The following is a 26586-nucleotide window of genomic DNA, read 5'->3' as shown; positions in this document are numbered from 1 at the left end:
CTGTTTTCTTGGTATTTACTGCATTTTCTTAGCAGGAGCAGTAGATTGTGTGGGACTGCTTGTGTGGGAGTATTTGTTTTTGCAGGTCGGTATTTAATACGCGCATTAAAACAGCATGTCAAGATAATGCCGGAAACATTTACCGTATTAAAGGAGTACCCGAGAAGTAAAGGCCGCTCTAATTAAGCACTAAAGATTTCGAAACCGATCTCATGCGTGCACTACAATCAGTTTCGAATTCTTGGAGTTATACAAGCGTCCCGCACGGCTGATATAAAAGGGCCACGGAATAGGGGCTGGGAGAACCAGACCAGACCAGACCAGACTGAGGGGTAGTGCTGCATACACAATTTTACACGGCGCCGGCGGACGGATCAACGAAGCGCAGAAAAGGTAAGGAAATCATCCTTGTAGTAGTTAAAAAATCGAATTGTTCTGATAGACCATATACTTGACTCGTTTGTTCTTACATACATATATGGCTCGCTTTTGCTCGTTCTTGCTGTTAATACAGACGCAGTAGATGGCTGTTTTAGCAACTTCTTTTTTAGGGAGAACTGTTTGTGTGTTGTGGCGCCGTAGTACCCAACATGGCCCTGCAGAAGATAAGCACAAGGAGACCATTTATGCCCGTTCCAAATTCTTTCAGGCCTAGCTTAGCTGATACTTCCTCCGTTCCTAAATATAAGTCTTTTAAGAGATTGCACTAAGGATCTACATACATACGGAATAAAATGAATGAATCAACACTTTAAAGTATGTCTATATACATCTGTATGTAGTCCTTTAGTGAAACATTTAAAAACACTTATATTTAAAAACGGAGGGAGTAGAATAGAATGGGCCTTTCACCCACCAAATCGGGCTACAAGTATCATATTCATGGGCTAATGAACTGGAGACTAGTAACATCATACCCACTTTCTCCAAACGAAAAACACCCAACCAACCTTTGCCAAAAGATATACGGAGTAGAATAGTTGTGTAATTTACTCCAAGCAGAGCACATAGTTTTACTGCTGACAGGCCTGGTTATTAGCAGGAGATGCAACTGCGCTGCACATGCAGATAGCCAGACAGACACCACACCACCCCAAGCTTGGCCCCGCCGTCAGGCCACGAATTGATGCTCAGGAGTCAGGATCTCTAATGGCCGAATGGCATCGCAGGCAGTGCGTCACTGTACCCACATACGTAGCGTCCAGATCTGGCTTCCGAGAATTCTCTAATGGCCGCCGTGCTGTTAGTTTAAAGGCCACGCCCAAACCCGGCATCCCCGTGTGATCCTTGCAAGGCTCTGCGTCAGCAGGAAACAGATGCAACCTGCGAAGCCGTAGACCGAACCTTTTTTTCCTTTTCTTCTCTTACGACGGAACCAATCCAATCCAGCATAATCATGTGTGCGTGCATCGGTAGAAAATTACAGTGGTAGTTGCAGCAGGAAAAGCGGAAACGGGATAGGCGCAGCTGCGCCTGCACATGGATGGACAGACTAAACAAAGTTTTTCTTTTTTCTTTTTCGCTGCCGCTACAACATAATCGGAAATTCGGTAGGCACTGGAGACTGGACAAAAGGACGAGTGCATGTGAGCGGCCAGCCACCAAAACAATTGGGAGCTCCTACGGAGACGTAGTACCAGTACTAGCTCATCCTCCTTTTGGTACCCGTGCGACTGCATGATCTTTCTCCTTGGATACCCCTACCCCTCTTCCAACACGAGCATTGCTTCTTGTGGTAAATCGTACGTATGACATAGGTCAGAGTTTTACTGGATCGTGTCACTTCATTTACCCAAGTATGCCTCGGCATATCTTACCATCTCCTAGAGTACTGTCAGTGTCAGCTATACATAGATCCCGAGAAATATCACCACCTAACATCACTGCTGGGAACTATGCATCTGGCAGTAAAACCACTTTTTTTACCCATCCATCCTATTCCAATTCCCTGGCTAATAGCTAGGCACCCGGGCCATTCTTCTCTTCTCTTCTCTTTCTTTCTTTCATCAAAGGTCATCCCAAATTGATAACTCCAAAAGCTAGGCACGCCAGCATCCTGTCCTGCCCGGGTAACCAAACCACCCCACGCCCACGCCCACGCCCACGCCCACGCCCATGGATGCCACATTGCCTACCCCTACAGTACTACTACCATCTCCGTGCACCACACCGGCCCAGACCAGATCTCCCCATGACCAAATCTGCGCTTGTGTGCACTCTCATTCCTCATACTACTCCTCATAAGTGCACGACGACGCAGAGGAGAGGATAATACTAGTACTACCATCATCACGACATCACCCCTTGTTTTTCTTCCAAAAGTTGGCAGGGCAGGAGCGAAGTGGAGCCAGGCCCTTTATTATCACCTTGTTAGTTGGTTGGTACGCTCATTATTGTCAGTTTCTCCTCCACTCCACTCCCTACCCGCACCACCACACCACGCAAGAGGACGCACCTCCTGCTCCGCCGCGGCCGGCGCCGGTGGATTTAGCGCCGACGGCTGCCGTCCGGTAGGTGCGGGATCCCCGTCACCCTCGCCCGGCCCGCAACTCCATCTGCATGCATTCCGTGCCATCCCACTCCACTCCTAGTCTCCTACATACCTCCGTGCCTAGTCCATGAGCGGTGATTGACACACACACCCCGCACGCTCCGGCTCTGCGGTGCAGGTGGTGCTAGCTTCGCGGCGGAGATGACGGCGCCGGCGCTGATGAGGCTGGTGCTGGCGCTCGCGGTGGTCGGGTGCTGCGCCGCCCGACAGGCCGGCGGCCGCGTCGACCTGTGGCCAATGCCGGCGTCCGTGAGCCGCGGGGCCAGGACGCTCTACGTCGCCAGGGACCTCAAGCTGACGACGGCCGGGACCGGGTACAAGGACGGGAAGGCCATCCTGGCCGACGCCTTCAGGAGGATGGTGGCCGCCATCCAGCTGGACCACGCCATCAATGGCAGCTACGACGGCCTGCCCGTGCTCGCCGGTGTCAATGTGGCCGTCCGTTCCCCGGACGACGAGGTATGCAGCAGTACTTACTATGTTGTTGTTTCTTGAGCTGCCGTGCCTCGGGATCCATTAATCTTGATGCTTCCTTGTTTACATGCTCTGCATTTTGCTCCGCTGCAGCTCAAGTTCGGGGTGGATGAATCGTACAGGCTGACCGTGCCTTCAACCGGGAGTCCCCTATATGCCCGGATTGAGGTTAGTACAAAATGCCGTGCTCAATCAATGCCTATCAACCCTTTTTGACTGCAGATCTTCTTCTTTTCTTTTGTGAATGCATGAGAAAAAAACGAGATGAATCCTATTTTTACCCAGAACCAGAGCAAAAAAAAAAAAACTGTATGGGCCACACCAAATTTAGTTTAGACTTAAGAAGACTGTATGTATCCAGATGATATGGCACAGATATTGCCTCGCCGATACTGACGTTTTGCTGAACCTCGACTTATAAAGTGCCCTGTATCACACAGATAGATCAGTGGTACACAAAACTAGTACTTGAGCATTGCCTTTTCTGAACAAGAATAACGTCGTGTGTTCATACAAACAGCGCACATACCTGAAAAATAAAACTTGCAATGTTTTTTAAAAAAAACTTTGTACCACCCGTCTGAAGAAGGTTCGGCAACAATAACAGTACCTCATTCTTGTCACAAAGGTGCAGGCCACCAAAACATTATCCGCCGTATAAAGTGTTACACACAGTTGATGCCAGTTTTCTACATTTTTCAGGCCCAAACAGTTTACGGAGCGCTTCATGCTTTAGAGGTAACTTCAAATTATTCATGATATTGTGCAGGACGATTAGATAAAGGTGGACACAATATTAATTCCAGATAACCTGACGATATGTTTGGATTGTTGCAGACATTCAGTCAATTGTGTTACTTCGATTTTATTTTGAGTGTAACTGGACTACATTGGGCTCCCTGGACTATCGTGGACAAGCCCAGATTTCCTTATCGAGGGCTTCTTATTGGTAAGGTGTAATCTGAATTTTACCATCATTTTGGAAACAGTGTCTTCACAATTCAGACTTTCAGAGTCACACAGCTTATGAATTAGACTCGTCAATATAGCTCCACTTCCATTGGTTCCAACTGCCCTTTTGTTCCTATAATCACCTATGTATTGTCGAACAGTAAGTACCTTCACAAGTCTTGTTTCTACACCTCCTGAAATTTCTCAATCTATTTCTGCTTGTGCACAATTTTCAGTCTTTAATTCATTTTCCTGTCAACCAACATCCCAAGTAATATCAGGTTTGGTTAACATGTGTTACACTTCCAATATATGATATGCTCCATAGATGAATACCACATGTAAAAACCTTGATTTTCATGTTAAAGTTTTGAACAAATACCTGATTTTTTACCATTGCACTATTAGTACAGTTCTGGATATTGAAGTAATTGTGCATTGTATGTTGCAGATACCGCAAGGCATTATCTTCCTGTTCCGGTAATCAAAAGTGTAATCGATTCAATGGCCTACAGTAAATTGGTATGTTTGACCTTTCTACACAAAAAACAATTTCTTTAATCCTAATGGCTACTTCTTTCCTTCATCAAAATGGACTTTCTATGTATGCTCCTTAGTTGCATCATATGATATGTTTACTCTTTCACCACGCAGAATGTTCTTCATTGGCACATCGTGGACGAGCAGTCATTTCCTCTTGAAATACCTTCATACCCAAAATTATCGAATGGTGCATACTCTTATTCAGAAAAATATACAATCAATGATGCGATCGACATTGTACAGTGAGTTTTTCTTCTGTCGTCATATTGGATCTACTTCTCTTCAGTTATTACCTAGACTATGAAGTACCAAAATATGAGAGTAGCAAAACTATGCATTTATTTTTCTTTTTTTGTGAGAAAATAATAATTTCGCACAAGATTGCAAAGGGGACCAGTAAATAAGCAATAATTTTCTACCAGCTAACTTACCCTGAGAAAGCTGTTGTTGATGTGATCCACAGTAGATATCACTTCATTACGCTGTTTGAGTTGCCACGTTAAGATGATTTATCAATAATTTGCAGATATGCTGAAAGAAGAGGTGTGAATGTCTTGGCTGAGATTGATGTCCCTGGCCATGCTGGCTCATGGTAAGAGATTTCTGCCGCCTGTGCATTTGTGCCATTATAAACTGTCCTCTAGAATATGCTCCGTGGACTACAAGTTTAACTGACACAAATAGAATTGTTCTTGTTGTACTGAATACTAGCACTACTATTGTTTGAAACCACATAGTAGAATTTAACTATAAGTGCAACGTATAAAAAATACATATAACATCAAGCCTGCCTGAAATTCAGCATCTGGTATATTTCTATTGCTTCAGGGGTGTTGGATATCCGTCATTGTGGCCATCAGCTACCTGCCAACAACCGCTTGATGTCAGCAGCGAATTCACATTTAAAGTGATCGACGGAATTCTTTCAGGTAATACACAAATTATAAATAAATGATGCTCGATTTGCACCATACCAACTCGCTAACTTTGAAAGACCCAATTAAAATACTCACCTGTTGCAAAAATGAAGAAAATTGACATTTTATATTAAACTTGGCGACATAAAAAAAATGGTTGAATGGCCTGAATAAATATTGAGCAATTTGCAAAACAGAACATAATACGATGGTAACATTGTTTTTTGTTATCCATTCAGATTTTAGCAAGGTTTTTAAGTTCAAGTTTGTCCATTTGGGAGGTGACGAGGTCGATACAAGTAAGTTGCAGATGTCTTGCAGTAGCGCATAAAATCTACAAATGCTAAATTAATAGCCTATTCACTCTTTACCATGGATTCCAGGTTGCTGGACTACCACACCACGCATTAAATCATGGTATGTCCTTTAGAGAGTTTTGGAAAAATAAAGATGCGATAACTTAATACCTTGATGACATTTGGAAGTCTTTTTCCTGGTGCGCAGGTTGGTTCAACATGGTATGAATGAGTCTGATGCCTACAGATATTTTGTCCTGAGGGCTCAAAAGATTGCAATTTCACATGGCTACGAAATTATTAACTGGTAGGGCGACCGGTATAGCAGCTAGTTTCTGCATATTCAAATCTTTCCACTGGCTGACAAACACTTCATCATGCTTGCAGGGAAGAAACATTTAACAACTTTGGAGACAAGTTGGACCGCAAAACTGTGGTGCATAACTGGTATTCCCTAACCGCCTATTGGGTTCAGTTACATTTTTAATTTACCAGCATCCTTGTACAAAAAATATATGAAATCACACAGCCAGATTCTGCCATCAGGTCAATCACAACAGACACGCTAGGCCTTATGAGGAAAATCTAATATACTGTTAGACGCATGAATAGACACCTCTCATAAACAAAACTACTGACAGTAACCCTGCAATGACTACTGTTCAGCATGTAATATACTACAAGGTTGTTTGAGTTATTAGATTGCTAATGTTCATAAGAAAAGACAATGGAGTTTCAGAAGCGGAATCACTGCTAGTAGTTTCTCCACCTAATTAAGAAATACAACCAGTCTTTGTTCATCAGAAATTAGAACTGATATTCTGTTATCTTAACTATCAGGCTTGGAGGTGGAGTTGCAGAGAAAGTGGTTTCTGTTGGTCTGAGATGCATTGTCAGCAACCAGGATAAGTGGTACCTAGATCACCTGGATGCTACATGGGAAGGATTCTATATGAATGAACCATTGACAAATATCTACAACCCAGAACAACAGAAGTTGATTCTTGGCGGAGAAGTATGCATGTGGGGCGAACACATAGATGCATCCGACATTCAACAAACCATTTGGCCTCGTGCTGCAGCAGCTGCAGGTATAATAAGCAGAATATCCTCTTGACCTTCTAATTATATGAAAATCTTACATATTTAGCAGATATCTGTCATGCATTTATGCCATGCCAAGGTTATAGTGACAAGATTTTTGATATCTATATGTCACAACACAACATAGTATAACTTGAAGCAGTATTATGGTTGATCATCTAAAACTAGGCAATAGCATCTACACTTTTTGAAACGGTTTTTTCTTGAATTGGTATAACATCTATACGTAGTCAATAGTCAGAATGACAAACTGTCCTCTGTACATCTAGCAGAACTAATATTAACCGAGTTGCAATGAACCATTCTGTCCAAATGGGGTTCTTTTACATAAATCATGTGACATGCTGCATGATATTGAGAAATGGGAGGCACAACTCACACTGTGAGCACAAATGTTTCGTACAGAGTTTAATTTCATTTTATAAATCCATGAGAACATACATCAAGTCTATTAATAATATGCTCTCTTTTGAGTCGAGCGCTGACAACATAAATGAAGAAATTCCAGTTTTGGTTACTTGTTGTGTATCACTTTATAAGCAATCAAAGGAACATAATAGATGTGTGATCTTATAAATTCTGAAGATATTAAATTCTACTCCCATCATATTAAATTCTGAAGAAGTTTAGTTTTAGTTTTGGAGTACTTAATATTGTCAACATATAGCATAAAACCCGCAAAAGCTACCTCTCCATTCATGTTGCTTTGAGACTCACAAATTCATTTATTTTGTTGAAGAGCGGCTGTGGACTCCGGTTGAGAGGCTGGCGAAGAACCCCACGGCGGTCACTGCAAGATTGGCACACTTCAGGTGCTTGCTGAATGAGAGAGGGGTCGCCGCGGCACCGCTGGCTGGATATGGCCGCACAGCTCCATCAGAACCAGGATCCTGTATGAGGCAGTAGGATAATCATAACGGGGGTAGATACCATTCATACAGATACAGGAATAAACATCAGCCGAGGCATCCTTTTTTTTCACCGGTCTGGGCAATGAATCCCAGATAAATGTACTGATTCAGGAAATTCTGTGATGCAAGGGGCCCCTTTTAACGTGGTAGCTGTATCCTGTTTGCAATATGCTCCCCCTGTTTTACTTTTGGTGTGCAAAAATCTTTAATCGGGTGAGAAAATACACACCCAGATGACTGCCTGGATACATAATGAATTGCCCACGGCATTCCAATGGAGAATCCTTAAGCTCAGGCTGAAAAGAGCAGTACTTAGTCAACCTCGCAATGAAATAAAGCAGAAACTTGGAAGCAGTCCACGCGGCTAAGCGAAGGGGAGCGCGCGGCCGGCGAGCCCTTACCGTCGAATAGGAGGTGGTCTCGGCGCTAGGCGCTAGCTCTCCTTCCGCCGCGGCCGCCTCACCGCGCCGTGAGGGTTTCAGTGCTTCTTCTTCTTTTATTTATCTTTTGAGAAGGAGGGTTTTCAGTGCTAGCAATAGATTTTTTTATACCAACAGGGCCCACGGATTTCAGCCGGACCGGGCGCCTCGCGGGCGCCAAAATACGACAGACTTACTATTCGGCCCGTTCGGCGCGCCCAGCCAAATAGTGGGCCGCGGGCCAATTACCGGTTGCCGGTTTCTCTCTCAAAACTAATTACTCCCTCCGTTCCTAAATATAAGACATTTTAAAGATTTTACTAGGAGACTACATACGGAGCAAAATGAATGAATTTATACTCTAAAATATGTCTATATACATTCGTATGTAGTTTATAATACAATATCTAAAATGTCTTATATTTAGAAACAGAGGGAGTAGTCTTTAAGATATTTCACTAGAAGTCTACATACGGAACAAAATGAGTGAATCTACATTCTAACATATGTCTATATACATCCGTATGTAGTCCACTAATAAAATTTCTTTAAAGACTTATATTTAGGAAAGGAGGAAGTATTTCATACTCTCTTCGTAAATTAATATAAAAACGTTTAGATCATTATTTTAATGATCTAAACGCTTTTATATTAGTTTAAAGAGGGAGTATATTTTAATAAAAACATAAAATGTTTAAAACAGCGATAAGATATTATGGAGATACAAAATTGTCCGTCCATATAAATGTTTGTCCTGTATTTAACAATGTCTGTCCTGTATTTCAAAATTATTCAACATGGGTTTGAAAAATGTTCACCATGTATGCAAAGGGTGTTCCATCCTGTATTAATTAATGCTCATTACTTAAATATTACTTATTGTTGTCACACTTTGGGTGCTCTTGAACGACTCCTAACTGCTTAGAGGATGCACAATCCTCAAGAAGTTCAAGTTATGCTTTGATCAAGTTCTGCGATGATGCTCAATCACTTAACACTTTAGGATCTAGGGTTTCTCTCACTTAGGATTTCCCTTAAATATGTGGGAGGAAAAGTTGTTGTTTTTTTAAAAACTGCGAGTTCTTTTTCAGTTTTTAAAAAATGTTCCTCTTTTTAAAATATGATCATAATTTCTTTCATAAGACCAGCTCATGCATGTCTATCACTAAGCACACAATTGCAAATGTCGGCGCTGACTTCAACTGCATGTCTTTTATGTGATCGCAGTTGCATGTCTTTCATGTGACAACAACTCACTCGTGTCTTCCACTAAGCATGAAATTGCAGGTATGAGCTAAGCATCAGCCGAAAGTGTCACCCCCGAACGCATCCCATTGGTATTTTGTTGTAAAGGGCGGTAGGAGAGGGAATGGGAGGTGCATGCATGGTACTAGGCTTGAAACGGCAAGTGATGCCTTCGAATGAAACATCATGTCCCCTACCGACTACAACTAGTCTTGTGTTTTTGTGGGAGACAGGATGAATTGCATGTCCAACAATAGACTTGCAACTACAAGTGTCACGCTCAAGTACAATTGCATGCCTGACAGTAGGCTTGCAACTTCAAGTTTTTCCCTCGATTGCAATTGCATGCCTACACACCCGACTGCAACTGACCCTTTTTTGTAAGTGAATGGCATGAGAGGGGGGGGGGGAGTTGCATGTGAGATAATAGGCCTGCAACTACAACCGTTGCCCTTGATTGTAATTGCATGCCTACGCACTCGATTATTACTAGCCTTTTTTGTTTTTTAAGGGAGCGACATAGAAGGGGAAGTTGCATGTATGATACTAGGCTTGCAACTGCAAGTGTCGCCCTCAACTGCAATTGTATGCTTACACTGTTGGGGAACGTAGCATAAATTCAAAAAAATTCCTACGCATATTCAGATCTTCCTATGGAGAGACCAGCAACGAGAGAGGGGTGAGTGCATCTTCATACCTTTGAAGATCGCTAAGCGAAAGCGTTGCTATAACACGGTTGATGGAGTCGTACTCACGGCGATTCAGATCGTGGTGTGATTCTGATCTAGTGTCGAACCACGACACCTCCGCATTCAACACACGTGTAGCCCGATGACGTCTCCCGCACCTTGATCCAGCAAGGAGGAGGGAGAGGTTGGGGAAGATCTCCGGCAGCACGACGGCGTGGTGTCGATGGAGAGACGAGGTCTCCCAGCAGGGCTTCGCCAAGCACCGCGAGAGAAGGAGGAAGGAGGGGGGCAGGGCTGCGCGCCGAGGGGAGAAGAAACGGTGTGTTCAAACAGCCCCAAACCCCTAGGTATTAATAGGAGGAGGGGAGGGGGTGCCACCCCTAGGGTTTCCCCCCTAGGTGGTGCGACAGCCCCCCAGATGGGAGGTGTGGTGGCTAGGGTAGGGGGTGGCGCACCCCTTAGGTGGGCCTTAGGCCCACCAGCGCCACCGTTTCCCCCCCTTCTCTCCCTCCCGCGCCTTGGGCCACTTGTGGGAGGTGAACCAGCCCACTTTGGGCTGGTTGCCCTCCCTCTTTTGGCCCATGCTACCTCTTGGGCCTGGTGGCCCCTCCCGGTGGACCCTTGGGACCATTTTCGGTGGTCCCGGTACGCTACCGGTGACGCCCGAAACATTTCCGGTGTCCAAAACCATCCATCCTATATATCAACCTTTACCTCCGAACCATTCCGGAGCTCCTCGTGACGTCCGGGATCTCATCCGGGACTCCGAACAACTTTCGGTAACCTCATATAACATTTCCCTATAACCCTAGCGTCATCGAACCTTAAGTGTGTAGACCCTACGGGTTCGGGAAGCATGCAGACATGACCGAGACGTTCTCCGGCCAATAACCATGAGCGGGATCTGGATACCCATGGTGGCTCCCACACGTTCCACGATGATCTCATCGGATGAACCACGATGACAAGGATTCAATCAATCCCGTATACAATCCCCTTTGCCTATCGGTATAGAACTTGCCTGAGATTCGATCGTCGGTATTCATATACCTTGTTCAATCTCGTTACCGGTAAGTCTCTTTACTCGTTCCGTAGCACGTCATCGTGTGACTAACTCCTTAGTCACATTGAGCTCATGATGATGTTCTACCGAGTGGGCCCAGAGATACCTCTCGGTCACACGGAGTGACAAATCCCGATCTCGATTCGTACCAACCCAACAGATACTTTCAGAGGTACCTGTAATGCACCTTTATAGTCACCCAGTTACGTTGTGACGTTTGATACACCCAAAGCACTCATACGGTATCCGGGAGTTGCACAATCTCACGGTCGAAGGAAAATACACTTTACATTAGAAAAGCTTTAGCATACGAACAACACGATCTAGTGCTATGCTTACAATTGGGTCTTGTCCATCACATCATTCTCCCAATGATGTGATCCCGCTATCAATGACATCTAATGCCCATGATCAGGAAACCATGATCATCTATTGATCAACGAGCTAGCCAACTAGAGGCTTGCTAGGGACACATTGTGATCTATTTATTCACACATGTATTACTGTTTCCTGTTAATACAATTATAGCATGAACAATAGACGATTATCATGAACAAGGAAATATGATAATAACCATTTTATTATTGCCTCTAGGGCATATTTCCAACGGTCTCCCACTTGCACTAGAGACAATAATCTAGTTACATTGTGATGTATCGAACACCCATTGCATTATGGTGTTGATCATGTTTTGCTCGAGGAAGAGGTTTAGTCAACGGGTCTGCAACATTCAGATCCGTATGTACTTTACAAATCTCTATTACTCCACTCTGGACATGGTCCTGGATGGAGTTGTAACGGCGTTTGATGTGCTTGGTCTTCTGGTGAAACCTGGGCTCCTTGGCTATGGCAATGGGCCCAGTGTTATCACAGAAGAGCGTCATTGGACCCGACGCGCTTGGAACCACTCCAAGGTCGGTGATGAGCTCCTTCATCCAAATTCCTTCATGAACCGCTTCTGAAGCAGCTATGTACTCCGCTTCACATGTAGATGCTGCCACGACTTCTTGCTTGCTGCTGCACCAGCTCACTGCCCCACCATTCAAAACATATACGTATCCGGTCTGTTACTTAGAGTCATTCGGATCTGTGTCGAAGCTAGCATCGACATAACCCTTTACGACGAGCTCTTCGTCACCTCCATAAACGAGAAACATCTCCTTAGTCCTCTTCAGGTACTTAAGGATATTCTTGACCGCTGTCCAGTGTTCCATACCGGGATCACTTTGGTACCTCCCTACCAAACTTATGGCAAGGTTTATATCAGGTCTGGTACACAGCATGTCATACATTAGAGAGCCTACGGCTGAAGTGTAGGGGACAATAATCATCTTCTCTCTATCTGCTGCTGTGGTGGGTGACTGAGTCTTACTCAATCTCATACCTTGCAAAACTGGCAAGAACCCTTTCTTTGAGTTCTCCATATTGAACTTCTTCAATATCTTGTCAAGGTATGTACTTTGCGAAAGACCTATGAGGCGCCTCGATCTATCTCTATAGATCTTGATGCCTAATATGTATGCAACTTCTCCAAGGTCCTTCATTGAAAAACTTTTGTTCAAATAGGCCTTTATGCTCTCCAACATCTCTATATTATTCCCCATCAATAATATGTCATCCATATACAGTATGAGGAAAGCTACAGAGCTCCCACTCACTTTCTTGTACAGACAAGCTTCTCCGTAAACATGTATGAACCCAAACGCTTTAATCACCTCATTGAAGCGAATGTTCCAACTCCGAGATGCTTGCACCAGCCCATAGATGGAGCGTTGGAGCTTGCACACTTTGTTAGCACCCTTAGGGTTGACAAAACCTTCTGGTTGCATCATATACAACTCTTCCTTCAGATTCTCGTTAAGGAACGTTGTTTTGACGTCCATTTGCCAAATTTCATAATCATAAAAGGCGACAATTGCTAACATGATTCAGACTGATTTCAGCTTCGCTACGTGAGAGAAAGTATCTTCGTAGTCAACTCCTTGAATTTGTTGAAAACCCTTTGCGACAAGTCGAGCTTTATAAACGGTCACATTTCCGTTTGCATCAGTCTTCTTCTTGAAGATCCATTTATTTTCTATGGCTCGCCGGTCATCGGGCAAGTCCACCAAAGTCCATACTATGTTCTCATACATTGATCCTATCTCGGATTTCATAGCCTCAAGCCATTTGTTGGAATCCGGGCCCGCCATTGCTTCTTCATAGTTCGAAGGTTCACCGTTGTCTAACAACATGATTTCCATCACAGGGTTGCCATACCACTCTGGTGCGGAGCGTGCCCTTGTGGACCTTCGCGGTTCAGCAGTAACTTGATCCGAAGCTCCATGATCATTATCATTAACTTCCTCTTCAGTTGGTGTAGGCGCCACAGGAACAATTTCCCGCGCTGCGCAACCTTCCTGTTCAAGAGGGGGTGTAATTACCTCATCAAGTTCTACTTTCCTCCCACTTACTTCTTTCGAGAGAAACTCTTTCTCTAGAAAGGATCTGTTCTTGGCAACAAAGGTTTTACCTTCGGATCTAAGATAGAAGGTGTACCCAATAGTTTCCTTAGGGTATCCTATGAATACGCATTTCTCCGCTTTGGGTTCGAGCTTCTCTGGTTGAAGTTTCTTCACATAAGCATCGCAACCCCAAACTTTAAGAAACGACAACTTAGGTTTCTTGCCAAACCATAGTTCATACGGTGTCGTCTCAACGGATTTAGACAGTGCCCTATTTAAAGTGAATGCTGTAGTTTCTAATGCGTATCCCCAAAATGTTAGCGGTAAGTCGGTAAGAGACATCATAGATCGTACCATATCTAATAAAGTGCAATTACGACGTTCACACACTCCGTTGCATTGCGGTGTGCCAGGCGGCGTCAGTTGTGAAACGATTCCACACTTCCTTAGGTGAGTGCCAAACTCGTGACTCAAATATTCTCCTCCACGATCAGATCGTAGACACTTAATTTTTCTGTCACGTTGATTCTCAACCTCACTCTAAAATTCCTTGAAACTTTCAAACGTCTCAGATTTGTGCTTCATCAAGTAGATATACCCATACCTACTCAAATCATCGATGAGAGTGAGAACATAACGGTAGCCACTGCGAGCTTCAACATTCATTGGACCACACACATCAGTATGTATTATTTCCAATAAGTCGGTCGCTCTCTCCATTATTCCTAAGAATGGAGTCTTAGTCATCTTGCCCATGAGGCACAGTTCGCATGTGCCAAATGATTCAAAGTCAAGAGACTCTAATAGTCCATCAGTATGGAGCTTCTTCATGCGCTTAACACCGATATGACCAAGGCGGCAGTGCCACAAGTATGTGGGACTATCATTATCAACTTTACATATTTTGGTACTCACACTATGAATATGTGTAACATCACGATCAAGATTCATCAAGAATAAACCATTCACCAATGGAGCATGACCATAAAAGATATCACTCATATAAATAGAACAACCATTATTCTCTGACTTAAATGAGTAGCCGTCTCGCATTAAGCAAGACCCTGATACAATATTCATGCTCAAAGCTGGTATTAAATAACAATTATTAAGGTATAAAACTAATCCTGACGGTAGATGTAGAGGTAGCGTGCCGACGGCGATCACATCGACCTTGGAGCCATTCCCGACGCGCATCGTCACCTCGTCCTTGGCCAGTCTCCGCTTATTCCGCAGTTCCTGCTTTGAGTTGCAAATGTGAGCAACAACACCGGTATCAAATACCCAGGACCTACTACGAGCGCTGGTAAGGTACAAATCAATAACATGTATATCACATATACCTTTAACGTTGCCGACCTTCTTGTCCGCTAAGTACGTGGGGCCATTCTGCTTCCAATGACCTTTTCCCTTGCAATAGAAGCACTCAGTCTCAGGCTTGGGTCCATTCTTTTTCTTCTTCCCGGCATCTGGCTTACCCGGCGCGGCAACGTCTTTGCCGTCTTTCTTGAAGTTCTTCTTACCCTTGCCCTTCTTGAAACTCGTGGTCTTGTTGACCATCAATACTTGATGCTCTTTCTTGATTTCTACTTATGCAGACTTGAGCATAGAGTACAACTCGGGAATGGTCTTCTTCATCCCTTGCATGTTGTAGTTCAGCACAAAATCTTTGTAGCTTTGTGGGAGAGACTGGATGATTCTGTCAATTATGGCATCATCCGGAAGTTCGACTCCAAGTGAAATCAGACGACCGTGTAACCCAGACATTTTGAGTATATGCTCACTGACAGAACTGTTCTCCTCCATCTTATAGCTAAAGAACTCGTCGGAGACTTCATATCTCTCGACACGGGCATGATCTTGAAAAACTAGGTTCAGCTCTTGGAACATCTCATATGCACCGTGTTGCTCAAAACGCCTTTGGAGCCCCGTTTCCAAACTGTATAGCATGCCACACCTAACCAGAGAGTAGTCATCACTCCGCGTTTGCCAGACGTTTAGAATGTCCTGGGCTGCTGCGGGAGCGGGAGGGTCACCTAGCGGCGAATCAAGGACATAAGCCTTTTAAGCTGCTTCAAGGATGAGCTTCAAGTTGCGAACCGAGTCCGCATAGTTGCTACCATCATCTTTCAGCTTGTTTTTCTCTAGGAATGCGTTGAAATTGAGGTTGACATTGACCACCTAAAATATTTATAAAGACAACTTTTAGACTAAGTTCATGACAATTAAGTTCATTTAATCAAATTAAGTATGAACATCCACATAAATCGACATCCCTCTAGTCATCTAAGTGATACATGATCCATGTTGACTAACCCGTGTCCGATCATCACGTGAGACGGACTAGTCATCATGGTGAGCAACTTCATGCTGATCGTATTCAACCATACGACTCATGCTCGACCTTTCGGTCTCTTGTATTCGAGGTCATGTATGTACATGCTAAGCTCGTCGAGTCAACCTAGGTGTTTCGCGTGTGTAAATATGGCTTACACCTGCTGTAAGCGAACGTTAGAATCTATCACACCCGATCATCACGTGGTGCTTCGAGACAACGATCCTTCGCAATGGTGCACACTTAGGGGAATACGTTCTTGAAATTTTAAAAGGGATCATCTCATTATGCTACCGCCGTTCTAAGAAATAAGATGAAAAACATGATAAACATCACAATGCAATCATATAGTGACATGATATGGTCATTATCATCTATGCTCTTTCGATCTCCATCTTCAGGCATCGCATGAGTATCATTGTCACCGGTGTGACACCATGATCTCCATCATCGTGTGTCCGTTAAGTCATCACGCCAACTACTACTATCACTACTACTATAGGTAACCGTTAGCAATGAAGTAAAAGTAGTAAGCACATGGCGGTTCATCTCATACAATAAATTAAGACAACTCCTATGGCTCCTGCCGGTTGTCATACTCATCGACATGCAAGTCGTGAAACCTATTACAATAACATGATCATCTCATACATCACACATGCAACATCACAACTTTGGCCATATCACATCACATGTCAAACCCTGCAAAAACAAGTTAGACGTCCTCTAATTGTTGTTGCAAGTTTTACGTGGCTGATTTGGGTTTCTAGCAAGAACGCCTTCTTACCTACGTGACAGCCACAACGATGATATCCCAAAGCTATTTACCCTTCATAAGGACCCTTTTCATCAAATCCAATCCGACTAGAGTAGGAGAGACAGACACCCGCTAGCCACCTTTATGCACGGTGTGCATGTCTGTCGGTGGAACCAGTCTCATGTAAGCGTACGTGTAAGGTCGGTCCGGGCCGCTTCTGTTGGAAATATGCCCTAGAGGCAATAATAAAATAGTTATTATCATATTTCCCTGTTCATGATAATCGTCTATTGTTCATGCTATAATTGTATTAACATGAAACAGTAATACATGTGTGAATAAATAGATCACAATGTGTCCCTAGCAAGCCTCTAGTTGGCTAGCTCGTTAGTCAATAGATGATCATGGTTTCCTGATCATGGGCATTAGATGTCATTGATAACGGGATCACATCATTGGGAGAATGATGTGATGGACAAGACCCAATCCTAAGCCTAGCACTAGATCGTATTGTTCGTATGCTAAAGCTTTTCTAATGTCAAGTATCTTTTCCTTCGACCGTGAGATTGTGCAACTCCCGGATACAGTAGGAGTGCTTTGGGTGTATCAAACGTCACAACGTAACTGGGTGATCATAAAGGTGCACTACGGGTACCTCCGAAAGTGTCTGTTGGGTTGGTACGAATCGAGATCAGGATTTGTCACTCCGTGTGACAGAGAGGTATCTCTGGGCCCACTCGGTAGAACATCATCATGAGCTCAATGTGACTAAGGAGTTAGTCACACGATGAGGTGCTACGGAACGAGTAAAGAGACTTACCGGTAATGAGATTGAACAAGGTATAGGTATACCGACGATCGAATCTCGGGCAAGTTCTATACCGACAGACAAAGGGAATCGTATACGGGATTGATTGAATCTTTGACATCGTGGTTCATCCGATGAGATCATCGTGGAGATAGTGGGAGCCACCATGGGTATTCAGACCCTGCTGATGGTTATTGGCCAGAGAGGTGTCTCGGTCATGTCTGTCTGTCTCCCGAACCCGTAGGGTCTACACACTTAAGGTTCGATGACGCTAGGGTTATAGGGAATTGTTGTACGAGGTTACCAAAAGTTGTTCGGAGTCCTGGATGAGATCCCGGACGTCACGAGGAGCTCCGGAATGGTCCGGAGGTAAAGATTGATATAATGGACGGATGGTTTTGGACACCGGAAGTGTTTCGGGCGTCACCGGTAATGTACCGGGACCACCGGAGGTGGTCCCGGGGGACCACCGAAGGGGGGCAACGACCCCGGGAGGCTAGATGGGCTAAGTGGGGAAGGGAACCAGCCCCTAGGTGGGCTGGTGCTCCCCCACCCAGCCCATGCGCACCAGAGAAAGGGGGAAGGGGGAAACCCTAGCATAGGTGGGCCTAAGGCCCACCAGAGGGGTGCGCCACCCCTGCTCCCTGCCCTGGCCGCCGCCCCCTCTCCTATCTGGGGCTGCCGCACCCCTTGGGGGTGGTAACCCTAAGGGCTGCGCCCCTCCCTCTCCCCCTATATATAGTTGAGGGTTCGGGGCTGTTTGAGACACTGTTTCATCTCTCTCTCGGCGCAGCCCTGCTCCTCTCCCTCCTCCTCTCTGTCGGCGCTTGGCGAAGCCTTGCCGGGAGACCTCGTCTCTCCACCGACACCACGCCGTCGTGTTGCTGGACTTCTTCCCCAACTTCTCCCTCCTCCTTGCTAGATCAAGGTGCGGGAGACGTCACCGGGCTGCACGTGTGTTGAACGCGGAGGTGCCGTTGTTCGGCACTAGATCGGAATCGCCGCGAGTACGACTCCATCAACCGCGTTCTAGCAACGCTTCCACTTAGCGATCTTCAAAGGTACGAAGATGCTCTTACCCCTCTCTCGTTGCTGGTCTCTCCATAGGAAGATCTGAACATGCGTAGGAAATTTTTGAATTTATGCTACGTTACCCAACAGTGGCATCCGAGCCAGGTTTTCTATGCGTAGATTCTATGCACGAGTAGAACACAAAAGTTGTGGGCGATGATTTGTCAATTTGCTTGCCGTTACTAGTCTTATTCTTTTCCGGCGGTATTGTGTGATGAAGCGGACCGGACCGACCTTACACGTACGCTTACGTGAGACTGGTTCCACCGACAGACATGCACATCGTGCATAAAGGTGGCTAGCGGGTGTCTGTCTCTCCTACTCTAGTCGGATTGGATTTGATGAAAAGGGTCCTTATGAAGGGTAAATAGCTTTGGCATATCATCGTTGTGGCTGTCACGTAGGTAAGAAGGCATTCTTGCTAGAAACCCAAATCAGCCACGTAAAACTTGCAACAACAATTAGAGGACGTCTAACTTGTTTTTGCAGGGTTTGACATGTGATGTGATATGGCCAAAGTTGTGATGTTGCATGTATGATGTATGAGATGATCATGTTATTGTAATAGGTTTCACGACTTGCATGTCGATGAGTATGACAACCGGCAGGAGCCATAGGAGTTGTCTTAATTTATTGTATGAGATGCAACGCCATGTGCTTACTACTTTTACTTCATTGCTAACGGTTAGCCATAGTAGTAGTGATAGTAGTAGTTGGCGTGACGACTTCACGGAGACACGATGATGGAGATCATGATGATGGAGATCATGGTGTCACGCCGGTGACGATGATGATCATGCGATGCCTGAAGATGGAGATCGAAAGAGCAAAGATGATAATGGCCATATCATGTCACTATATGATTGCATTGTGATGTTTTATCATGTTTTACATCTTATTTCTTAAAATGACGGTAGCATAATAAGATGATCCCTCTTAAAATTTCGAGAACGTATTCCCCTAAGTGTGCACCGTTGCGAAGGTTCGTTGTCTCGAAGCACCACGTGATGATCGGGTGTGATAGATTCTAACGTTCGCATACAACGGGTGTAAGCCAGATTTACACACGCGAAACACCTAGGTTGACTCGACGAGCTTAGCATGTACAGACATGACCTCGAATACAAGAGACCGAAAGGTTGAACATGAGTCGTATGGTTGAATACGATCAACATGAAGTTGCTCACCATGGTGACTAGTCCGTCTCACGTGATGATCGGACACGGGTTAGTCAACATGTATCATGTATCACTTAGATGACTAGAGGGATGTTGATTTAAGTGGGAGTTCATACTTAATTTGATTAAATGAACTTAATTGTCATGAACTTAGTCTAAAAGTTGTCTTTATAAATATGTAGATGTCCAACGTCAACCTCAACTTCAACGCATTCCTAGAGAAAAACAAGCTGAAAGATGATGGTAGCAACTATGCGGACTAGGTTCGCAACCTGAAGCTCATCCTTGAAGCAGCTAAAAAGGCTTATGTCCTTAATGCGCCGCTAGGTGACCCTCCCGCTCCTGCAGCAGCCCAGGACATTCTGAACATCTGGCAAGCGCGGAGTGATGACTACTCTCTGGTCAGGTGTGGCATGTTATACAGTTTAGAAACGGGGCTCCAAAGGCGTTTTGAGCAACACGGGTCATATGAGATGTTCCAGGAGCTGAAGCTAGTTTTTCAAGCTCATGCCCGTGTCGAGAGATATGAAGTCTCCGACAAGTTCTTCAGCTGTAAGATGGAGGAGAACAGTTCTGTCAGTGAGCACATACTCAAAATGTCTGGGTTACATGGTCGTCTGACTTCACTTGGAGTCGAACTTCCGGATGATGCTATCATTGACAGAATCCTCCAGTCTCTCCCACCAAGCTACAAAGGCTTTGTGCTTAACTACAACATGCAAGGGATGGAGAAGACCATTCCCGAGTTTTACTCGATGCTCAAGTCTGCAGAAGTAGAAATCAAGAAGGAGCATCAAGTGTTGATGGTCAACAAGACCACTAGTTTCAAGAAAGGCAGGGGCAAGAAGAACTTCAAGAAAGACGGAAAAGCTGTTGCCGCGCCCGGTAAGCCAGATGCCGGGAAGAAGAAAAAGAACGGACCCAAGCCTGAGACTGAGTGCTTCTATTGCAAGGGAAAAGGTCACTGGAAGCGGAACTGCCCCAAATACTTAGCGGACAAGAAGGCCGGCAACGTTAGAGGTATATGTGATATACATGTTATTGATGTGTACCTTACCAGCGCTCGTAGTAGCTCCTGGGTATTTGATACCGGTGCTGTTGCTCACATTTGCAACTCAAAGAAGGAACTGCGGAATAAGCGGAGACTGGCCAAGGACGAGGTGATGATGCGCGTCGGGAATGGTTCAAAGGTCGATGTGATCGCCGTCGGCACGCTACCTCTACATCTACCGTCGAGATTAGTTTTAAACCTTAATAATTGTTATTTAGTACCAACTTTAAGCATGAACATTGTATCAGGGTCTTGCTTGATGCAAGACGGCTACTCATTGAAGTCAGAGAATAATGGTTGTTCTTTTTATATGAGTGATATGTTTTATGGTCATGCTCCGTTGGTGAATGGTTTATTCTTGATGAATCTCAATCGTGATGTTACACATATTCATAGTGTGAGTACCAAAAGATGCAAAGTTGATAATGATAGTCCCACATACTTGTGGCACTGCCGCCTTGGTCATATCGGCGTTAAGCGCATGAAGAAGCTCCATACTGATGGACTATTAGAGTCTCTTGACTTTGAATCATTTGACACATGCGAACCGTGCCTCATGGGCAAGATGACTAAGACTCCATTCTCAGGAATAATGGAGAGAGCAACCGACTTATTGGAAATAATACATACTGATGTGTGTGGTCCAATGAACGTCGAAGCTCGCGGTGGTTATCGTTATGTTCTCACTCTCACCGATGATTTGAGTAGGTATGGGTATATCTACTTGATGAAGCACAAATCTGAGACGTTTGAAAAGTTCAAGGAATTTCAGAGTGAGGTTGAGAATCAACGTGATAGAAAAATTAAATGTCTATGATCTGATCATGGAGGAGAATATTTGAGTCACGAGTTTGGCACACACCTAAGGAAGTGTGGAATCGTTTCACAACTGACGCCGCCTGGCACACCGCAGCGCAACGGTGTGTCTGAACGTCGTAATCTCACTTTATTAGATATGGTACGATCTATGATGTCTCTCACCGACTTACCGCTATCATTTTGGGGATACGCATTAGAAACTGCAGCATTCACTTTAAATAGGGCACCGTCTAAATCCGTTGAGACGACACCGTATGAACTATGGTTTGGCAAGAAACCTAAGTTGTCGTTTCTTAAAGTTTGGGGCTGCGATGCTTATGTGAAGAAACTTCAACCAGAAAATCTCGAACCCAAAGCGGAGAAATGCGTATTCATAGGATACCCTAAGGAAACTATTGGGTATACCTTCTATCTTAGATCTGAAGGTAAAACCTTTGTTGCCAAGAACGGATCCTTTCTAGAGGAAGAGTTTCTCTCGAAAGAAGTAAGTGGGAGGAAGGTAGAACTTGATGAGGTAATTACACCCCCTCTCGAACAGGAAAGTAGCGCAGCGCAAGAAGTTGTTCCTGTGGTGCCTGCGCCGACTGAAGAGGAAGTTAATGATGATGATCATGAAGCTTCGGATCAAGTTACTACTGAACCGCGAAGGTCCACAAGGGTACGCTCCGCACCAGAGTGGTACGGCAACCCTGTGATGGAAATCATGTTGTTAGACAACGGTGAACCTTCGAACTATGAAGAAGCGATGGCGGGCCCGGATTCCAACAAATGGCTTGAGGCCATGAAATCCGAGATAGGATCCATGTATAAGAACAAAGTATGGACTTTGGTGGACTTGCCCGATGACCGGCGAGCCATAGAAAATAAATGGATCTTCAAGAAGAAGACTGATGCAAACGGTAATGTAACCGTTTACAAAGCTCGACTTGTCGCAAAGGGTTTTCGACAAATTCAAGGAGTTGACTACGAAGAGACTTTCTCTCCCGTAGCGAAGCTGAAATCAATCCGAATCATGTTAGCAATTGCCGCCTTTTATGATTATGAAATTTGGCAAATGGACGTCAAAACAGCATTCCTTAACGGGAACCTTAAGGAAGAGTTGTATATGATGCAACCAGAAGGTTTTGTCGACCCTAAGGGTGCTAACAAAGTGTGCAAGCTCCAGCGCTCCATCTATGAACTGGTGCAAGCATCTCGGAGTTGGAACATTCTCTTTAATGAGATGATTAAAGCGTTTGGGTTCATACAGGTTTACGGAGAAGCCTGTCTGTACAAGAAAGTGAGTGGGAGCTCTGTAGCTTTCCTCATACTATATGTGGATGACATATTATTGATGGGGAATAATATAGAGATGTTGGAGAGCATAAAGGCCTATTTGAACAAGAGTTTTTCAATGAAGGACCTTGGAGAAGCTGCATACATATTAGGCATCAAGATCTATAGAGATAGATCGAGACGCCTCATAGCTCTTTCGCAAAGTACATACCTTGACAAGATATTGAAAAAGTTCAATACGGAAAACTCAAAGAAAGGGTTCTTGCCTGTTTTGCAAGGTATGAGATTGAATAAGACTCAGTCGCCGACCACGGCAGCAGATAGAGAGAAGATGAGTTCTGTCCCCTACGCTTCAGCCGTGGGCTCTCTAATGTATGCCATGCTGTGTACCACACCTGATATAAACCTTGCCATAAGTTTGGTAGGGAGGTACCAAAGTAATCCCGGTGCGGAACACTGGACAGCGGTCAAGATTATCCTTAAGTACCTGAAAAGGACTAAGGAAATGTTTCTCGTTTATGGAGGTGACGAAGAGCTCGTCGTAAAGGGTTACGTCGACGCTAGCTTCGACACAGATCCGGATGACTCTAAGTCACAGACCGGATACGTATATGTGTTGAATGGTGGGGCAGTGAGCTGGTGCAGCAGCAAGCAAGAAGTCGTGGCAGCATCTACATGTGAAGCGGAGTACATAGCTGCTTCAGAAGCGGCTCATGAAGGAATTTGGATGAAGGAGTTCATCACCGACCTTGGAGTGGTTCCAAGCGCGTCGGGTCCTATGACACTCTTCTGTGATAACACTGGAGCCATTGCCATAGCCAAGGAGCCCAGGTTTCACCGGAAGACGAAGCACATCAAGCGCCGCTACAACTCCATCCAGGACCATGTCCAGAGTGGAGTGATAGATATTTGTAAAGTACACACGGATCTGAATATTGCAGACCCGTTGACTAAACCTCTTCCACGAGCAAAACATGATCAACACCATAATGCTATGGGTGTTCGATACATCACAATGTAACTAGATTATTGACTCTAGTGCAAGTGGGAGACTGTTGGAAATATGCCCTAGAGGCAATAATAAAATAGTTATTATCATATTTCCCTGTTCATGATAATCATCTATTGTTCATGCTATAATTGTATTAACAGGAAACAGTAATACATGTGTGAATAAATAGATCACAATGTGTCCCTAGCAAGCCTCTAGTTGGCTAGCTCGTTAGTCAATAGATGATCATGGTTTCCTGATCATGGGTATTAGATGTCATTAATAATGGGATCACATCATTGGGAGAATGATGTGATGGACAAGACCCAATCCTAAGCCTAGCACTAGATCGTATTGTTCGTATGCTAAAGCTTTTCTAATGTCAAGTATCTTTTCCTTCGACCGTGAGATTGTGCAACTCCCGGATACCGTAGGAGTGCTTTGGGTGTATCAAACGTCACAACGTAACTGGGTGACCATAAAGGTGCACTACGGGTACCTCCGAAAGTGTCTGTTGGGTTGGTACGAATCGAGATCGGGATTTGTCACTCCGTGTGACGGAGAGGTATCTCTGGGCCCACTCGGTAGAACATCAATATGAGCTCAATGTGACTAAGGAGTTAGTCACACGATGACGTGCTACGGAACGAGTAAAGAGACTTACCGGTAACGAGATTGAACAAGGTATAGGTATACCGACGATCGAATCTTAGGCAAGTTCTATACCGACAGACAAAGGGAATCGTATACGGGATTGATTGAATCTTTGACATCGTGGTTCATCTGATGAGATCATCGTGGAGCTAGTGGGAGCCACCATGGGTATCCAGACCCCGCTGATGGTTATTGGCCAGAGAGGTGTCTCGGTCATGTCTGTTTGTCTCCCGAACCCGTAGGGTCTACACACTTAAGGTTCGATGACGCTAGGGTTATAGGGAATTATTGTACGAGGTTACCGAAAGTTGTTCGGAGTCCCGGATGAGATCCCGGATGTCACGAGGAGCTCCGGAATGGTCCGGAGGTAAAGATTGATATATAGGACGGATGGTTTTTGACACCGGAAGTGTTTCGGGCGTCACCAGGACCACCGGAGGTGGTCCCAGGGGACCACCGAAGGGGGGCAACGACACCGGGAGGCTAGATGGGCTAAGTGGGGAAGGGAACCAGCCCCTAGGTGGGCTGGTGCACCCCCACCCAGACCATGCGCACCAGAGAAAGGGGGAAGGGGGAAACCCTAGCATAGGTGGGCCTAAGGCCCACCAGAGGGGTGCGCCACCCCTCCTCCCTGCCCTGGCCGCCGCCTCCTCTCCCATCTGGGGCTGCCGCACCCTTTGGGGGTGGGAATCCTAAGGGCTGCGCCCCCTCCCTCTCCCCCTATATATAGTTGAGGGTTCGGGGCTGTTTGAGACACGGTTTCATCTCTCTCTCGGCGCAGCCCTGCTCCTCTCCCTCCTCTTTGCCGGCGCTTGGCGAAGCCCTGCCGGGAGACCTCGTCTCTCCACCGACACCACGCCGTCGTGTTGCTGGACTTCTTCCCCAACCTCTCCCTCCTCCTTGCTGGATCAAGGTGCGGGAGACGTCACCGGGCTGCACGTGTGTTGAACGCGGAGGTGCCGTTGTTCGGCACTAGATCGGAATCGCCGCGAGTACGACTCCATCAACCGCGTTCTAGCAACGCTTCCGCTTAGCGATCTTCAAAGGTACGAAGATGCTCTTACCCCTCTCTCGTTGCTGGTCTCTCCATAGGAAGATCTGAACATGCGTAGGAAAATTTTGAATTTATGCTACGTTACCCAACAGCTTCATCCCACAATACCGTCGGAAAAGAATAAGACTAGTAGCGGCAAGCAATTGACAAATCATCGCCCACAACCTTTTGTGTTCTACTCGTGCATAGAATCTACACATAGAAAACATGGCTCGGATGCCACTCTTGGGGAACGTAGCATTAATTCAAAAAAATTCCTACGCATATTCAGATCTTCCTATGGAGATACTAGCAACAAGAGAGGGGTGAGTGCTGTTGGAATTATGCCCTAGAGGCAATAATAAATATAGTTATTATTATAATTCCTGTATCAAGATAATAGTTTATTATCCATGCTATAATTGTATTGAATGAAGACTCATTTACATGTGTGGATACATAGACAAAACACCGTCCCTAGCATGCCTCTAGTTGGCTAGCCAGTTGATCGATGATAGTCAGTGTCTTCTGATTATGAACAAGGTGTTGTTGCTTGATAACTGGATCACGTCATTGGGAGAATCACGTGATGGACTAGACCCAAACTAATAGACGCAGCATGTTGATCGTGTCATTTTGTTGCTACTGTTTTCTGCGTGTCAAGTATTTATTTCTATGACCATGAGATCATATAACTCACTGACACCGGAGGAATGCTTTGTGTGTATCAAACGTCGCAACGTAACTGGGTGACTATAAAGATGCTCTACAGGTATCTCCGAAGGTGTTAGTTGAGTTAGTATGGATCAAGACTGGGATTTGTCACTCCGTGTGACAGAGAGCTATCTCGGGGCCCACTCGGTAATACAACATCACACACAAGCCTTGCAAGCAATGTAACTTAGTGTAAGTTGTGGGATCTTGTATTACGGAACGAGTAAAGAGACTTGCCGGTAAACGATATTGAAATAGGTATGCGGATACTGACGATCGAATCTCGGGCAAGT

The 26586-nt window shown here is 45.0% G+C and overlaps 1 protein-coding gene and 1 long non-coding RNA gene across 3 annotated transcripts; one reads left to right on the top strand and one right to left on the bottom strand.

Moving 5' to 3' along the window:
* Positions 1 to 300: 300 nt before the first annotated feature.
* On the top strand, positions 301 to 7896 carry LOC123442922 (beta-hexosaminidase 3-like). 2 transcript variants are annotated; one of them, XM_045119111.1, is made up of 15 exons: positions 301 to 393; positions 2670 to 3010; positions 3119 to 3193; positions 3728 to 3763; positions 3863 to 3974; positions 4428 to 4498; positions 4631 to 4761; positions 5046 to 5111; positions 5348 to 5448; positions 5676 to 5735; positions 5820 to 5853; positions 5941 to 6039; positions 6120 to 6179; positions 6573 to 6823; positions 7576 to 7896. In XM_045119111.1, the coding sequence occupies exons 2-15, from the start codon at positions 2693 to 2695 to the stop codon at positions 7740 to 7742; spliced, it is 1581 nt and encodes a 526-aa protein (XP_044975046.1). In that variant the 5' UTR covers positions 301 to 393; positions 2670 to 2692; the 3' UTR covers positions 7743 to 7896. The 2 variants fall into 2 exon arrangements, with proteins under 2 accessions (XP_044975046.1, XP_044975043.1); XM_045119108.1 differs by lacking the exon at positions 301 to 393 and having other exon boundaries at positions 2363 to 3010.
* LOC123442932 lies at positions 7681 to 8300 on the bottom strand. The gene is made up of 2 exons (XR_006630542.1): positions 8149 to 8300; positions 7681 to 8043 (listed from the first exon to the last, which is right to left on the bottom strand). It is a non-coding gene; the product is annotated as an uncharacterized LOC123442932 (long non-coding RNA).
* Between the last annotated feature and the right edge of the window lie 18286 nt (positions 8301 to 26586).

Source organism: Hordeum vulgare, chromosome 1H (genome assembly GCF_904849725.1).
Source record: "Hordeum vulgare subsp. vulgare chromosome 1H, MorexV3_pseudomolecules_assembly, whole genome shotgun sequence".
In the NCBI taxonomy this organism is placed as follows: domain Eukaryota; kingdom Viridiplantae; phylum Streptophyta; class Magnoliopsida; order Poales; family Poaceae; genus Hordeum; species Hordeum vulgare.
Note: the sequence above shows the minus strand (reverse complement) of the source record. Positions and strands in the feature narration are given on the sequence as shown.